Raw genomic sequence first — 18,695 nt, 5'->3', positions numbered from 1 at the left:
TAAAAGTGCCCCAAAATAACCCCAGCCTCCCCCCATCTGCAAAAGCAGCAATTTCATCCATCCTGCAAGATTATAAATTCAATGCTAACAAGCAACAAAAAGGGTAGAAAACACCCTGAGTTAAAGACACACTCACAACTGAATTAAATTTACACAAATGCGCAATAAGCCCAAAAAAATATGCAAGTTCACATTTCCCTCATAAGAATCCTAAGGGCAAGAGCACAAACCAAACTCGGTGCTAGCCAGCTTTCTGTCCACACACCAAGTAAATCTTTTCAATTATTTACAATTAGAAGCACCCTGTGGCGCTACTACTGTTACCAGCTAGAAGCACTGGAAGGCAATGACAAATCTTGACCTATGAGAATTTTACGACTTTGCTGGACACCCTGACATAGGATCAACCTAGTGGAACACCATCTCACTAATAATGCTTAGGAAAGTTATCTTTGACAATCAAATTTAACTTTTATACAACTGAGGATTCCAAAATTAGAAATTACACAAAATATATGGAAAAAAATCAGTAACAGCACAAACAACAAATGAACAAAAGGGACTTACTGATAGCCAACTCCAGATTCATGTTGTTCGTGATCAATGCATTTTGAGCTTCTTCTTTCTGCAAACAAAATCGTAAATACAAATATGTTATTCCACCCCAAGGAGCACGTACCAGGCCAAAAAAAAAAAAAAGGAACAGATTACAGTGATGCAGTATAATAGAAAAGTGAAAGATGTGAGCATGTACAAGTACTGGTGGACAAGTAATCAGAGCTTCCAGCAGCTGATGTCATTTTTCGAGGATTTTCGGGTCCAGGGCAGCGGCCTGGCAGGGGGTTCAAGGGGGACAGCAACCCCTTTATGTTTGAGAATTTTAGGTTTCAGAGCATACTAAGTATGCCATTTCTAGCTATTCAAGCCTAAATTTAACAAGAAAATAAGGGAGCAAAAAAAATACCTTGCATACATAATTTTTTGCTGGTGTTAATCCATATAGAATCTAAATCCAAAGCCATACTTTCTATCTTGTACCGAGACTGTACATCCACAACAGTAGTATAACAGCTACTATAAAACTCGACAGTTAATGTTCAATTTTTTCAGCTTGTTTTGGTTGGCACCATAATGTGCACATCTAGAATCCTTGGTTTGCACCATGTGTATATCTAGAATCCTAATACAAAATAATAGTATAACAACAGCTAGATTTTCTAGAGATCTAGATTCTAGATCTAAATAGCTTGACAGCAATATTTACAAAAAAAACAAGCCTGATAAAAAAAAAATCTAAGCTCTCTTCAGAGTTTCCTTTTCTTGGCAGGCCCAAGATCTATTGAACATAATTGAACCGCAATCGTCATTTCTTCCTCTTGTTTACAGAGCTGGTGCTCTGCTTCTTGTGCTTTAGAAAGTGAAAGTGAAAGACACTGTCTATACTTTCAAATAAAGAGCACTTCCGGTATGGGTTGGCTATTGTAGACAGTAATTACGGAAATGTTTTATTTCGCATTTTTGACAAAAAAATTTTTAAAATAATTTCATGCAAATTTTGCCATTTGCGGAAATCCGCAAAATTGCGGAAGACTGGAATCACTGAGTAATGGATTCCAACAAAAAATATACCTGGTAAAAATGTGCACATAAAACATGTCAGATGGCATGAACCCTTTAGAAAAATTAATGAGGAAAGATTGTACACTAGTTAACTTGAAGAAATGTTCTATGGTACCCCAAGGAAGGAAATAGCTTTACAAATTTAACAGTATTGTAGTTTTAATTAACAGAAAATGTATCCAGTCACAGCCAGTGCTTCCACCAGCTGAAGCTGAAAAGTAAAGAAAATTCTGCCGGGGGTCTGGGGGCCCCAGCAGGGTCGAGGGACAGTTAAAAATGGCATAAGGGAGCCTGTTCGAAGAGATTGCCTACAACCCGTAACATTTATGTTCCCCAACATTTTGTCTTGTTTGATTTTTTCACCTGGATCTGCATATCTTTCCATTGATGGCAATGTTTAAAAGCAGGTTCCCCTTCCATTACTACTATAATTAACTTATTTTGTCATCGCACGATTGATAGAAGGCAAACCTAGGAACAAAGAATAGATGTGCACCTTCACAATACAGTTACCCAGCGTATACCTTAATTTTCCATAATTTTCACTTCTGAATGTCGCATGTCACAACCTCCGAACACCACTTCGAATTATTCTTGATTTTTATAGTTTTAGCATCGATCTAAATCTAATTTATTTCATTGCGACCCTTATCGCGTTCTCATGCCGTAGAATTTTCGCATTGATAATTTCTCTAGATCTTGATCTAGACAATAAATTGGCAACCAATTTCTTTCTGACAGTAATTTTCTAAGACCACAAGTCAATTTACTTGATCAACGCGCATATTTTCCAGCCGCGGCAACAATCCAAAGACAGGCGAAATGAGTGAATGATAGAAAGGGGGAAATTGGACCAAAAAGTTCGCCAGATTTTGATCAATCTGCAGGTAAAAATGTACTTCCAACCAACCCGTAATGAACGCATGGGGCGTAGCGGAATAATGGCCGATTGCAGGAAATGCGCAATCTGGCAGGTCTCTATAACATTAACTTGATGCCGAGAGAATTACCGTAAATATCTGTAGCTTATACAAGATGATACGAAGGCGAGTACGGATCTATTGTTACGGAATTTCAGTAGATATCTAGTCCCACGCTGTCACAGTCTTTTTACGGAGGGAGTTGATAATGATGGAGGAACAAGTACGGAACAGGCAGAAAGTATGGATTTCCGTAAAAATACAGAAGAGTGGAAGCACTGCACAGCTTACATTTCTTATATAAAATTTGTTACTTTGCAAATAAAAGCAAATTGAGAAAATTGCTCTACTTTCATTGCTTCTTTGTGAGAAAATACATTCAATGAATCCTTGGTTAATTTTTAACAACTCACCCTGTATCCCATATCCATTAAGTGTTGAAGAAGCTTAGATCTCATCTGAGTAGGAGGATTGCTGCTTGCATTCATATACTTAGGAGGTATTTGCTGAGGAGGGAGAGAAGAGAGTAAGAAGACTCATATAGACAATTTCAATGCACGGAGCAAAAGTTAAAAAAATACTTTTTTTTTTTTACATGAAACAATCTTTGGGGGTACTAGGAAACCAACCACTGGATCAAGCAACTCAAGGTTAAAGGTTTCCACAACAATTCAGGCTATTTTCAACTAAATGAGCGCATTATTCGACTCTTCAATTTCATGAACATAAAATATTTGAACACCAAGCAATAATCATGGACCACTTTGGGACTGCTGAAGAAACAAAAAAAATATTAAATGCTGTGTCACACAGATAGTTCGATTTTTGTCGGAACTGGCCTTGGTAGTTCGAGGGATCCATAGTTCTACGACAGTTTAGTTTTAGTAAGAGTTTTGCGGACTTGCAACACAATAAGGTCATATAAGTGCCGAAGAATAAATGTGTTACAAGAGTAACATACACAAAAAAGGAGGAGAGATACAGACGATAAATGTTGATCAGAAAGAAGGAGAAAATCACACTAGAGCACTCGCCAACCACCCACGATCTATAGTTCAAGGGACATCTTACAAAGATTTTTTTTTAACCAGGACCGCAGGCACAGTTCGACAGATGTGTGACTTTGAGTCTTCTGTGTTAAACCTGTGCATGTTATACTGTATTGGCATATGGTTTCATTTACTTAGAAGCTGTCGACAAATTTAACATTATCCACCTATTACACAACTCTTCTCACCTTAGTCCTCTGAGCCATGGCCCATGAGGCCTCATCCCAGCCACCAGGAGCCTTTGGTTTAGCACCGACAGCAGAATTCCACTGACCCTGGGGTCCTGCGTCTCCCCAACCTGAGGTTTTAGCCTGAGGAGGTAACTATTCAAGTATTAATAAGATATGCCCTAACAGAAGTAAATACAAGGAACATTCAAATTGGGACGAACAGCAAATATACTAACAAAACAAGCATGCTATACTAGCATTTACCCACATTCAAATTTAACACTCATCATTATCATCATTGCGCCCCCCCGTTTATCTTTCCCAAAAATTTTTTAATGGAGGTAAAAAAAAATACCACTAACTAAAACACTTGTAAAATACATAGCTGCCACTCAGGAATTTAAAAAAAGAGGAAATTCACGCGAAGGCGTACGTGCACTCTCCGAAAGCCAGAGTAAAACCAGTGAGATCCAGAGGCAATGTATTTAGACCTGCATGTGAACCTCAACCAGATTGTCAGAAAATTTTGCGCAACCCCCCCCCCCAAAAAAAGCGCTTTTGTGGGTGTCATATAAGGAAGGACTTCCGAGTAACGAGCGACCACCCCAACAAACACAATAAAGAAGAGACCTAACCCTACCCCAAAAAAAGAACCTGCAACGGGCCTCATGTAAAAAGGCCAGCACAAGTCCAAAATGAAAAAAATTTTAAAAACCACACTCCAAAACAAACAAGGAGCATAATATGGCCTACATTTACATTGCTATAATAGGGTTTGATATATTAACACAACAGAATTGGAATATGAATCCCCCATTTACATCTAGTAATCTAAATCAATCTAGATCTAGATCTTGTAGAACAAGTGAATAGGAATAGGCCTTGAACTAGAAATCCGCATCCAATTCCGAACAGATGGACTCAGCTGAGTCTTGATTCTAAATAAATAAATAATTCACGCACCTGATGAAATGCTTTTTATCAACATTAATATTACAGCACAACCTATGATAGGGTTTGACACAATAGAATTGGAATATGAATCCTCCATTGAGGTCTATAATGATCTATAATCTAGATCTAGATCTAGATTCTATTAGAACAAGTGAGTCGGACTTGAATGAATCCACACGATCTGAACAATTGAATTAGTCAACAAACGAAATTCAAAATGGCCGCTCGAGCACAAAACTGAAAGTAGATAATTTAGGTCGTCGTCCTTTTTCGTATTCGCATTTCTACTCAGATTCCGACAATTATGTCGGAAACGCCGACGTCGGCACGAAAACGAAAGTATCGACAAAGCCGACGGGAGAAAAAGGGAGCGCTGGCAGTCGGCCAGGCCTTGCACTTCGCACATTGGCTGATACAGGTGGGCCTGGCGATAGCATCGGCCGGCTCGCGGATCGGGTTGCGATTGTCAGATTTCAGACAATTGTCAGCAAACATGCAGGTCTAACATCTGTTTTGGGAAGGGAAAAGTGTCATGGGAAGGGAAAAGTGTCATATTTGTTAACCATGCCGAATTAAAATGTATTTTAAAAAATAAAAACCCCATGACACTTGGTTGACCAACAAGAATTTGACCCACTCACCAGTGTTTGTTGCCAGCTAGTGTCTCATAAAAAGATTTTCATTTTCAACTCGTGCACCGATGTAGAGCAGTATTGAATTAAGGAGGCACCACCTTTGCCACTTCACTATACAATTTCTTTATATCACACCTAACGCAAAGTGCAGCACCCGGCTTGTTCAATTTTTCTGAAGAACTTTTCAAGTCGCACACCGACTGCTTCTTAATCTTTCTCAATACAGCTGCATTTATTTTTGCATTTTGCATCAATTTCTGTCGAATTTCTGCCGTTTTCAATGACAACTCAGCGCGCCATCATCCCGGTGCTCGATCAATACTGTCGCTCCACAATAAACAATGTGAAACTTGCGCTAGGCAGGTACAGAACAGAAGAAAGAAAATACGGGCGGACATGCGCAAGGCGCATTTTTGTCTCACTCCCGGTTCGGTGTTTTCCGTGAGTAAAAAAAAGCATCGCAATTTGCGACCGAGCACGGTCCAGCGGAGGAAGGAGGAAAGTAGCGGTGAAAAGCTAGATGAAGCGGAGTTTCCGCTATTTAGTGGGAAAGTGGCAGCTATGAAATTTTTATTTAATGGTTATTACTTGTTTGGGAGCGTTGGCAGCCCAGATTCCTGTTCCGTCATCAACTTTGACTCCATCCTGGGTGGGATCGCCCCAACCTGATATCTTGGGAGGTGGCTTGTTCCATGGCTCATCCATTTTTGGGCGACTCATGGCAGCAGCATTAGCAGAATTCCATGGCGTCGAGTCGGCCCCTATTCCTGCCATGTTCATACCTGGCACACCCTGGGGCATCATTCCAGCCATACTAGGGGCGTTCATTCCAGGACTTGGGGGTACCATACCCTGCATGCTGCTCATGCCGCCCGTGATGCGGCGTTGATCTTCCCAGCTGCCGGTTTCTCCATCATCACCCCACGACGAAATGCTGGTGGACCGTTGGACATTAGGAACTTCACCCCAGGAACCTATTACCGTCTTCTGACCACCCCACATTTTATTAGAGGCATCCCCAGCACCACCACCCTCCCAAGTTCCAAAAGATTTGGGATCTCCATTTCCACCAGCACCACTAACACCCCAAGTGTTGGGATCCTGTGGTTTGGGAGGACCACCCCAACCTTGATCTTTATCAGCGTTCCAAGTATTACCACTTGCACCACCCCCACTAGCCCCAGCCCAATTGCTGCCTTGATTTTCCCGGACGGCTTCCCAAATGGCAGTTCCATTGCTATTGTTCCAGACATTAGACGCTCCGGCACTGTTGTCAGAAGTGAACTTTCGATGGGATTTGGGAGAGTTGTCAATATCCCAACTTGTATCCTGCCGGACAGGACGAGAGCCCCAACCCTCATGATTCTCAATGGCTCGGAGAATTTCTTCTTGGCGAGAAGTCATGCCACTCGGCGGTGCACCACCTGCGGAAGGGGGCACTTTTAGTCCTTTCAGAGTGGCTTGTGCAAACGAAAGTTCAGTGCCATTACTAGCACCTTGGTCTCCCGATCCAGCGATAGGGGTATTCCCCCAATGAGACTTTGGGGGATCCCAATTCTGGTCTCCAGTCTTGTCAACCATGCCCCACATTCTTGGGTCTGAACTTCCACTTAGATCTTTATTTTCCATAATAGAAGAAGTGGGGTTATTCCATGCAGCATCAGAAGTTTTCTGAAAATCTCCCATCTTTCCCAGCATGTTGCTACCTGGCCACTGAGAGGAGAGATTCCCAGATGGCATCCCAGTGTTGACATTAGGGGGCAATGACGAGGTGCTGGCCATGCTGCTTCCAGACATCCCTGTCGGCCAGCCACTTGAGGCAGTACTGGTGGAGTTGAAACTTGAACTGCTACCTATGACACTAGGCCCCGGTTGCATACTGTTATTATGCCCTTGATTACTATTCAGAGAAAGACTAGCGGGATTAGCATTCCAACCAAGCGAGTTTAAACTGGTGGGAGCTGGAGAGCTGCTGTTTCCCCATGGACCTGAATCCATGCCTGAGAGAGAGGGATTGGCACTCCATGGACTAGAAGAGCTAACTGCTGATGTTGTGCTGGTGGAATCCTGTGACTGCTGTGGATTAATATTGCTTGAATTTGTGATGGTGGAACCAGACTTGACTGACGATGCATCATCCCCAGCATCCGATGCATTATCAGACTTGCTCATGGCTTGCCAGCTAGAGGATGAATTGTCTTGGTCTGTGGAAGAATTGATGAAACAAACATTAGTGCTCTGGAGAAAACGTTCAAGAACAATTCTTTCATTAATAATCGCCCTTTGCTACAAGCAACCAGAATAGGAAAGTGTAAAGATTGGTCTTTATCAAAAGAGACAACTGAAATTACCATGGAAACTAGTCATGACTTGTCCTGCATGACAAAAAAAAAAGGAACATCAGCAATAATAATCTGTACTTCAATGACTTAACACAATAATAAAGCTTGTGTTACAGAATTTTTAAAAATTATTTTTGTTTAAAACAGAACAGTGCAGAGAGAATATTGATTTTGAGGATCACAAGATGAGCAACGCATTAAAAAAATTTAAGTTTTTTAAAATTTACACATCAAACCAAAACAAAATTTTGAATACAAATGGTGTCCTTTACATTTGCTTCATATTTCTTTTAGGCCCATAGCTGGGACATTTGTCTAACTGAAAAGGACTTAAATCCCATTTCAAAGTGAAAATAGCTATGTATATCAGGGGCAATGATGTTCATGAGCTAGCGAGAAAAACCTTGATAGAAAACAAGGATCGAAACTTGTTACTGGGGCTCAAACCAAGGTACATGTATTTGCATTCAGAAACACTACATCAGCACTGTCATTCTTTTTCTCAATTCCAGTAAAATATTTTTAAATAGTCATCAGGCACTCCAATTTCTTATTCCACATCAGTTAAAAAACTAGGGAGCGAAAATAAAAACAATAATGTTCTATGTTCAATTCTGCAAGGCTATACACTGATCTTAATTCTTCACCTAATAAAAAAGAAAAGAAAAACATTTTTAAAAATTTTTAAGGGGAAAAAAAAGCGCATACACATGCTTTAACAAATTTTCAATAAAAATACAAGAAGAAGAAACAAATTCAAGATAACTGCTCTCTAGTCAAAGACAATTGTCGAATACATACACCAACACTGAATTTTTTTTATCACCACATTCTTTGGGCCTACAAAGACTTTAGAAAACTGACTTGGCAATTTGCAAACTCAGCTTAATTACACTACACTCTTCAGAAATCATAAACACGAAACCAGCCATATTGGTTAGAATACAACATCTATAGCAGGGTTCCTCAACATGCAGACCTCAAAGTACCACTCAGTGAGTTGAAAAGCATCCAAACCAGAGTACATTCTGTTTTCGTAATGCCCCTCCCTTACTTTGGAAAGTGGTCCACAAGAAACTTTCAGCAACCAGAACCTAGCAGCTTTTTAGGTTAAGAAACCCTGATCTACGATAGTGAAAAAATTCATTCTAACAACAACACAAACGAGTACAAACATTAAAACAAAAGCCACACAGAAAATGTCTGCACACTTACAACCCTGCATTATCACACGTAACTGTCAAAACACAATCTTCGTAATCTAAAGCTAACCCTTGGACCTCCTGACAAATTCATAATGGAATATGGAAGAAAGAGAAAATAAAATAAAACGGGCATAGTATTATCAAGATGCTAAAAGCAGGACTCCAGTTATTAACCGGTCACTATGCAACAAGCACCGCACAAAAAAACCCACAAAAAAAACGGTATAAACTTGCCTGATGAAAAATAGTGTACAACCCCCATACTGAGAAGTGCACAGCACATCCACATTGATTAAACCAAAGGCAATCCTTTACTCATGACATATAAAATCTGAATTGGGTGGGGGGGAGTGACAAAGAAGAATTTTTCATTAAGCTCACACTTCACTTTCTACAACATGCCCTTGTTTCCATATGTTTTTCCTCATAATGCCCTATGCCCTGCAATGGACCTTATGGGACAGGTCATTTTTAACTTTAGCAAAATTATGATTGATTACAACTGTCTTGAACATTGGAGTTCTAAAAAAATGTCCACTAGATAATGCTTCCAATGAAGCATGTTCACCCACCTTCTTATAAAATTATACACTGGAATATAAGATATAAACCCTTGTCCTGCCCCTGCTAATTAAACACAAGGAAAACAATAGTGACACAAATACCCACGCTCTAACATCACAATTTTAAAGAGGAAAATTAGAAACATATGAAGCTCCCTCACCATCAATACTTTGGGAAATCATAGTACAATGGTTGCACCTAATCTTCACTTATTCACCCAATTATGTCTTATACGAATGCCTCAGAATTTTTTTTTAAAAAGGAAACCAGTCTAAGTGTTTTCATCAACAGTGATCTGGCTTCTGAGATGCAACCCTTTGGGGGGGAAGAGACAAAATTTCAAAATTTTAATATGTTAGATATGGTAGAACACCACGACTTCACGCTATGAAATTTAAAAATCAGAATATATGGGGGTTATTTGGTGTAAAAAATCGGGGTCAACGACAAATTACCAAGATGACAGTCAAATGACTAAAAAAATTCATGGTATCTAAATATATCATATTTTTTAAATCCTAAATTATCACGTCAAGCACTCCTAGTTTAAGTGTTAAGACACTTCAACCAGTGTGCACGAACTTGAGCTGACCCCCATCAATGGCCCCGACATACGCCAAAGTTATTTCATGTGATGCAAACGCAATTGAAACTGTTTTACCGGCGGGTTTGACTGGCCAGACTAACCAGAGCTCGGACAAAGCTGTTTTAAAAATTCTGCTGTTACTTTCAATCATTTGTATGTCGCAGATTCTGAGGGGATACAAAAACTAAAACAGATTTGGAGAATGTCCCAAGTCGGAACGCAAAACCGATACTACTCTCGTTATTGTTGAAATAACATGCGCAAGCAAAGATCCAACACAACTGGGGGTGAGTTAACTACTAAATCCTGCATCGATATTTCGGAAAACAGTGCTCGAGTTCCTGCTGACAAAAAGTTCCTCAGACAGAGAAGAAAGCAGAGTAGGTTTTTTGAAAAATCTGTCCCAAAAGCCAGAACCCAAAAATCCGGATACATGTGATCGAAATCGGGACAATGGGATGCTTAAGGTTGGGGGGGGGGGGGGGGGGGGGAGAGATATCTTGATTAAATCAAGATAAGCAGCAGGTCTGCCACATTAATTTGGAACTTTCAATGTCTACATTGGGGTTTTTTCCCTTTAATGTAGCCCAAACTCACTGTTCAATAAAGAGCATCAAGAAACATTATACCGCCAACTCCGCTGTAGGGTCAACTTCAAGCTCATCCAAAAGTAGGCAGCATAACGAGGTTTGACTGTGCTTGGGGAATTCCCATACGACAAGCAAACTGAACAATAGTTGGTATAGGCATTATTGAACATGGAACCCAAGATTCCTGTGGCTTTGAACCATCAAAACCAAAGGTACCTTATCAGCAGACAAAATGTGATAAATGGTTTTTACCAAGGAAAAATTAAACACATTAAATCTGGGTGGGCGGCATCTCAGAACCCAACTTCCTTATCATTACACTAAAACTACAGTGGATTATTAGTTTCTCCTGCAAATACCCAAGAAAATATTGCACATACAAGACAACAAGTGTTTGATACACAAGGTGACATCCGAAGATAACATAGGTAGTGGCATGAGATCACTGTTTACATTTCTTAAACCATTAGTCAACTTTACAAAAATGGAGGGTTTTTTTAAAAAATAAACTGAACATCAATGGCAGTCCACATACTCTTTAACACACAAAAAAATGTTTTGATTTGAACATAATAAAATTATACAAGTGCTCCCAAAACAAAACGATAAAAATTTTCACTGAAAATAAGATCTATTCCACAAATATGTTCTTTCATTTTCATAAACCAAACAAGGTCAACTGATAGCAGCCCAGACATTAACAGCAGACGTTTCATTCAACCAAAATATTAACACTAGATCATTACAAGTGGCCAATTCTTGTTTCACGCCATGCCTAGAAGATCTGGCAAGAATCAAATTTATCCAGTCCTAAATAAAAAAACTCCAAAAGTCAATTATAATAAAAGTATTTTTTTTCCGCACAGGCATCATTTTTCAGGTAATTTTCCTCAAATTTCCAAAAACATTACTGTCAGATAACAATGGACTTCCTTCAAATGGCATGGTGAAAGATGGGAAGCACAGAGATGAAATGTGTCAAAAATCTTAGTGAGATGTTAAATGACAACAAAATATAAACTCACAGAGCATCTCATGCCACCAACCATACTTTGAAAACAGGGAATGTTAAAAAACACAGCATTTCACTACTGAATTATACAGATATGCAGAACTATTTCAAAACAACACCAAATTTTACAAAGGAGAAAGTCGTGAAAATTGTACAAAAAAGTAAATGGTTATATCATGAGTGGCATTCCAGTGACCTGGACATAAAAAAAGGAGGCCCCTTTCTTCTTTTTTTTTTCTTCTCACAAATCAGCGCATGAACAAACAATTGCAATAATAAAAATGTGAAAGAAACGAGAGAAAAAAAATCGCAAGACGTCAAGAAACGTAAAACATAAAATATGAACACTTTTAAATATTCACGAAGCTTAGGAAGACTTCATTATTCTCTTTTCTTCCATGAAATTGATTGTTTTGAATTGAAACTCACTGGCGGTGGATGTCCAAGACCCACTGCCTGGAGCGGATGTATGCTGGCCCCAACCTCCTCCTTCTCCAATGCCCCAGCCCATATCTGACGACATGTTGCGTTTCATGACTGAGAACAGAAAAGTATGTATTAAGACTTTCCATATTCCAGTTCCTTCATTTTACAATCTGCAATGGGAATCATTTGTCTTTAAGTGCATGGAAATTTTTTACTTCATTACCAGTGCCAAGTACTTTTATCTCTTCAACATACACATAGGGAAAATGTCATAGTATCCCTGTAAATTTACCGTTCACAATGGGGCGAATCTAGCCACTAGGTCACTGGAAAGCGAGAGCAGTGAAAAGTTTCTTATGAAAGAAAGGGTGTTTATGTGAGATACAACAAACGATACACTTTTACACATGTGCATACCTTGCTGCTGCATTTTTAACACAAATTAAGGACACATGAATATGGTCAATGTGAGAGCTGTTGCAATGAGCCAACAAGACTGAGGCTGATGTGTTGAACCTAAGAACAGAGATAAAAATGTAAATTAGTTGACACACTGCCAATACAAGCAGTTTTAATTTGGATCCAGATAAACTATCATTCATTAAAGAGAAACATTAGCATTTGAATTTGAATTGACAACACTGTAAATTTTTAACCCGACCATGAATTTCTTCATAAACAATAAACCAACTATACAAATTCCCCAACTTCAATAACCTCGCTTTTTCAAACAAAAACCTTTAACAACCCACTTAATGAGGTGCATTAAATAAATATAACAATATAAAACTCTGTCATAAGCATACTCTGTAACAATTGGACAGGAAAATCTCATGGCAGTACACTCAACATTTATATTAGACGAGCCCCGAAATCAGCATGACCCATCAAGAAGACCAAATTACCACTGGTTTTCTATCATGTGAGGGAAAAAAAAAAGGAATTTTACAGCAACTGTTGGGGATAGAGAAGTGTTAATTTAGACACCAGATTATAAATTGAATATGAAACGCTACAATGCCCTAGAAAGGAAATACAAGAATAAGTTTTTAAAACTACATGCCAATTGACTATTTTAACAGACCTGCCACTCTATGAAATCTAAAAATCAGGATTTCTGAGTTTAAAAAACCAGGATCTGGTGAAAAAAATCGGGATCAACGGCAAATCAGTCATAAAGGGCACGGGGTGGTGGGGGGGGGGGGGTGTCCTGGTTCCCTTTTATGAGGCAAGTATGCAAGACAAAACTTTTGCAGGAATAGGTTCACGTCTGAGCCTCTAAAGAGAGGGAAAACTGAAAGACAGCATATATGTACTCAGTCGAAGTTGGATAGACTGGGGGAGCGAAGGTTGCAGCTTTGCTGAAACACTCGTAGTCTTGAAAATAGCTGACACGTAACTCCAATCATCCACGCAAAACGCCCGTGTTTTAACAACGTTTGACTTTCATCACATCGAAAAAAGGATCGCGCCAAGGTTGTTCATTTTTTCCCCTTCTTATTCCTTTCCCCTTAATTAGTACCTGTGTCACGGCACGCACTCTAACCCCAAGTGTCAAAACAACTTCCCCCCCCCTCCCCTCGGTCGTCCCACACTGAAGTCCCGAAAAACACCTCGACCAACGCGACCGGTGTGAATGAACTTTGTTGACCCCGACAACCGATGGTCCCCGACACACGCGCTACTCACACGTACGAGGTCATGTCACGAAATGCGAATGAGCGTTTGAAACTAGGCCGATTTTAGTTGAAATAACGTACATGAGTCAACTACTAGATCTAGATCTAGATTCGGCATAGATGCTTTAGAAAATCGCGTTCCAAGTACCTGCAGATAAAAAGTCCAATCGGTATTTCCAAACAAAAGAGATTGCAGAACTTTTTATATTTTTTTCTAAGAATCGGACGCAACAGACGCAACGACAAAAAATCAGGATACCGGCGATCGAAATCGGGAAAATCGGGATGTTTGAGATTTGGGACAAAAAATCGGGATATCCCGATTAAATCGGGATGAGTGGCAGGTCTGTTTTAACCATGTTTTGAACAAACACAAAGGCCTGTAGTATGTATCATGATTTGACCATATCAAAAACTCATATGTGACACTAATACACTGTGACCCACAATGACTTTTGCTTTACCTCATGAAATTAAATAAGAACATTTTGCAAATATCTAAAGTGAGCTTAAAGGCTTTCATTCGAGAAAGAACAAGGCGGAATTCACGGTAAGGATTTTTGTGTTCAATTTGTGTTGTTTTGATTGTTTATGTGCCCAATAAACATGTGAATAAAAAGCAAATGTTGACTTTATTTCGTTTTGATATTTTGCTTAACACGGTCACGGACGTTAATATTTAGACTTATAGCGTTTCCCGATGTTCGCGAGTCAATTTTTGTTTTAAAAGGCATACTAAGCTACATTTTCTCCAAAAATGGCTAGAACACCCTAGAAGAACGATTTTCTAATGTGATTAGTGAAAAAAACGAAATGGAGCACCGGTTTGAAACGGCAACGGACAGAGCGAAATGGTGGTCGTAAATGGCGGGTGTAAGTCTTACATTTTGACTCTTATGTGAAGTGCTAAATTTACTTCCAAAAGCAAAATGAAGGGAAGTTTTTATGCTCACACTACCCAATACTCATTTCTACATCGGTTTTAGCCGTAATTTGCGAAAATTGAAGAAATTATTAGTAGATTCCAAAGTATTTTGTAAAGCACCCCTCCCGCTAAGTCTCCGACAACTTAAGTCCGCGACCGGCATTTCTCAGAGATTTACGGAAAATCACGAGGGCTTTCCGCGAAGCCGAGGCTAAAAACTACTTCCGTTTGGCGCCCTTCTTTCATTCTTTAGCGTCCTTTTCGATGAGGTGGATGTTTTGTCTTGTTTTCCAACGCATTACAAATCCAACCCAATTACAAACGCTTATCTGTCATATTTATTATGTTTATATTGATTGAAAGACTGCAACACAACGTGCGGCATGTGTAGGAAGTAATCAAATGACATTAGGGACAAAAATAGAGTGTTCTCTTTGTGATTGTCTTGTTTGATACCGATAAAGCTTTGAGCTGCCCAGATCGTCGCAGATGATTTCGTGGTCTTACAGGCTGTCCCAACGTTGTGAGCCATTTTATCAACTGATTTTTTTTTTCTTTTAGTTATTCCCTTTTTATTGATTATTTTTATTACTATTATTTTCATATATTGTGTACATGATTTTTGTGGACAGTGAATTCAATTAAATGGATTATTATACAGAATTTGGTGATATTCATGGATTGTACTGTTTGCACCAAGTTAAGGTTACATTTTATTAAATAACTTTTTTCACAAGCCTTTGCTGTCTCCCTAACTTTTAAAAATTCCTCTTTGAAAGACCTTTCCATTGATACAAAATACATAACCTTTTGAAAAAGTTCATAATCCTGAAAAAAATTGGGAAAGTGGGAAACCTGTGGGTCCTCACCGTGAAACCCGCAACAATACAATACCCTTACACAAATAAGGGGCCTTACCCAGTAGGCACTTTTCACAGTAATGCTCTGATTGCTGGCCTTTAATATGGAATGATACCTGAAAAATAAGAAAAGAAAGTCATGCAGCCAAAGGAATACACAAAAACTACTGATAACATTTTGAAAGTATATATACAAGTAGATAACATGACCACAAATGAAGAAAGTCCACCTAATAAATATTCACCAAGACCCCACAAACTATATACTTCTTAAAACAGCATAATAAATAAGTATTGTTGAGAGCCATTCGGTCAGAGTAAAAAATGACCGCAAGAGCGAAATGTGAGGGAAAGTAAGACAACGACCCGAGAAAAAGAAATTTAAGCAGCCATTCCCACCATAGCATCTTTAAAACCTGTGAATACTTACCAAGACAATATGGCGTGGACCCAGAAATCTGTGAAATAATTTTAAGTAATTCAGGATCAGTTACAAATCAATTCTACCAAAAAATAAATTTTCTTTAAATCTGAACAGAAAATATGTAAATACACATGACTGAGACGATTTCTGCAACAAAATTTCAGGCAAGTCAAAGCAATGCACACCTCCCTACAAATCAATTCTTTCAATTGTAAGCTATGAAATCCCAAATGTTCTGAGATAATTGGTAGAAAAAAATGACCTGTGAAAACTACTACACTACGACATAAAAGGACGGCAACCTTAGGTTCAGTGAGAATACAATCCAAGTTCTTGAACATACACCAATGGAAAATTTTGTAATACCTTGACTTAACCATGGCTGTCCACCCACCAGCATATGTATGTTTTAGTAATCAGCAAATAAAAAATTAGTAAATCTGGCTTAAAATTCACAATATAAACATGAATCGTCTTCTTCCCCAAAGTGCCTGGGACAGGGGTTGTAGTGTTTTCGTAAAATTGAATAAAAATCGTGACAATTCCACCAAATTCGAAAGGGCGGCCCTGCTTAACTTAATCTGGAGCAATTAACAAACTTACCATCAACCCCCTTCCCTTTTGTGACTTGATTTCTGAAAACTGTAAAGATGAAAAGAAACACAAAAGTCACACTTTGTATACTCATAGAAGGGGAAAAAACTTTGAAGTTTGAAGAAACACCAAAACAATGTTCGACAAGTAAGAATCCAATTATAAATTTTCCAAAGGGCTGAAAAAGAACTTTTCAAGATGTAAATTACTATAATGTCGAAAATAGCTCTTTCAAGCCGTGAAAATACATCTACATAAAAGCAGCAATATTTAAGCAATTTCCTGCACAACATAGTCACTGTGGTACAAATGTTATTGCTCAATGGACGGACAACTCCAAATTATGAAAGTAACTTCATTACTGGCAAACAAGTGTAATTTTTTAAAATTAATCTTCTGGACCCATTCTTTTACTAATTACGACTAGTAAAGAAAATCAGCTAGACTTGGACCTCTAGAAGCCTTACACATATATTCAAAAAGAACATTCTTGTTTTCAACAAAGAAATAAATTATGGTCAATGTGCTACTTCAAAAACAATTTCAGAACATACACAGTTGTCAAGTTGTAGCGACATGTTAAGGAAGAAGAAAAGACCATATAAAGGAATACAACCGATTTTTTTAATGTACCGAAATAAAACAGGACTGGAGGATAGAAACTTGCACACTAAAGGAAGTGATTGATCTAGCAACGAACCTGAGATAAAGATATGCAAGGCAGTGTTGAAATGTAGATTTGGCAATGGAAAATACACCCTGTGAAAAAAACAACATTTTTTTAAATGTCAAACTCAAAGAAAACCCAACTCAAGACAACTTATTTTAACTAATTAACTTTTTTTTTCCAAGCTTCAAAATTATAAAATGCACTTTCCTAGATTATTTTTTTTTTTTTTTAAACACCTGTCTATGCTGTTATCATTTTCAAAAATACAGTATGCAGTTTTTAGTTTGTACAGGAAAGCTAAAAAACTGAACATTGTTACCTAGAAAACATTTCCTTCAAAGATAATAAGGAAGTTATCAAAATTGTATTCTTAAAAATACTTGGGATGTCAGCAAAGAGTATGTTTTCTTGTTAACAATATATTCAGTTGTATAGAGCTCTCCTATAAAATTGTACAAATAAAGGATACTGTATTTTTCTAAAATGATGGCAGTACGATGACCACTTTTATCCTCGGCATTTGATTGGATCAGGGACAGATTTGATTGTATAAATTATATATATGTATGCTACCTGTGAGCAGAAACATTCCCATTTTCCCCCCATTACCGATACATCGGCAGAGGCTATACACTAAAACTTTATTTAGTTCTTAAACGCTTGATCCATAATTTTTAAGTTTTGATGTAAACAAATCTCAAAAGTAGAATCTTCCTGCAACGAAATATAGTGTCTATAACTACGTAAAAGAGGGTGGAAAGTTGAAATTATTGTATTTTGTGTGGCGTGTTTATGAAACCAAAACACGAAAGACGGCCACATCCATTTCTAGTTCTATGTTTTCTGGGCCTGGTAGTAAACGACTCTATAGGCATATAACTTATTAAAACAGACTTAGGAATTTTTCTTTAGTAAACTTGAGGACAGAGATGATATTGTCTTAGATTCCTTAGTTTTAGATTCTGATTCGGGCGATGATTGAATCGATAGTGAGAAGTGTGAGACATAATTCGTAGATCTAAATCTACAGTGACAGCAAAGACGATAGTTGGAGGTAGGGAAGAGAGTGAATATGCTTGGAAATGAAAGGGAAAGAAAGCTAAGAGAAGTGAAAATCAAGAGGATAATGACCTAGACTAAATCTAGACCTAGGTCTAAATCTAAATCTAGACTTGGACAGCAAGGGCAACTCGGGCAAATTCTGATTCATTACAGCTTTTGGTATTGTCACAGTGATGTTACAAAATTTATAAGAAAATCTGCTAGAATTGTACAATTTCATACAAAACATGAAGGGAATTGAATGTAACATTAATTTTATGAGCGTAGGAATCTTTTTTTAAGTACAAATTTTATTATTTATATTTAAGTTGAAATTTAGTTTTTTTATTAGCTCCCATGTGATGGACGGGTTCTCTGACAAGTACCAATTACGTCCTTTGCCTAATCAAATTTTTTTTTTACACATTT

At 38.2% G+C, this 18,695-nt stretch overlaps 1 protein-coding gene across 4 annotated transcripts in view; it reads right to left on the bottom strand.

Annotated features, from left to right (window-relative positions):
- Positions 1-18,695, bottom strand: part of LOC101857177 (protein Gawky) — a 64,308-nt gene that overhangs the window by 23,306 nt on the left and 22,307 nt on the right. Inside the window, exons 3-12 of one of the 4 annotated variants that reach the window (XM_005093786.3) lie at positions 17,256-17,314; positions 16,565-16,603; positions 15,968-15,995; positions 15,596-15,653; positions 12,491-12,589; positions 12,077-12,184; positions 5,937-7,552; positions 3,778-3,912; positions 2,954-3,046; positions 568-625 (exon numbers count right to left, since the gene is read on the bottom strand). In XM_005093786.3, the coding sequence (XP_005093843.1) occupies positions 568-625; positions 2,954-3,046; positions 3,778-3,912; positions 5,937-7,552; positions 12,077-12,184; positions 12,491-12,503 (2,023 nt within the window). In that variant the 5' untranslated portion in view covers positions 12,504-12,589; positions 15,596-15,653; positions 15,968-15,995; positions 16,565-16,603; positions 17,256-17,314. The remainder of the gene's footprint in view (positions 1-567; positions 626-2,953; positions 3,047-3,777; positions 3,913-5,936; positions 7,553-12,076; positions 12,185-12,490; positions 12,590-15,595; positions 15,654-15,967; positions 15,996-16,564; positions 16,604-17,255; positions 17,315-18,695) is intronic. The other 3 variants (XM_005093788.3, XM_013079963.2, XM_005093787.3) reach the window with 3 other exon arrangements.

The sequence above is a fragment of the Aplysia californica genome, unplaced genomic scaffold, assembly GCF_000002075.1.
Source record: "Aplysia californica isolate F4 #8 unplaced genomic scaffold, AplCal3.0 scaffold00069, whole genome shotgun sequence".
Taxonomy (NCBI): Eukaryota; Metazoa; Mollusca; class Gastropoda; order Aplysiida; family Aplysiidae; genus Aplysia; species Aplysia californica.
This window is presented reverse-complemented; position numbering and strand designations above follow the sequence as displayed.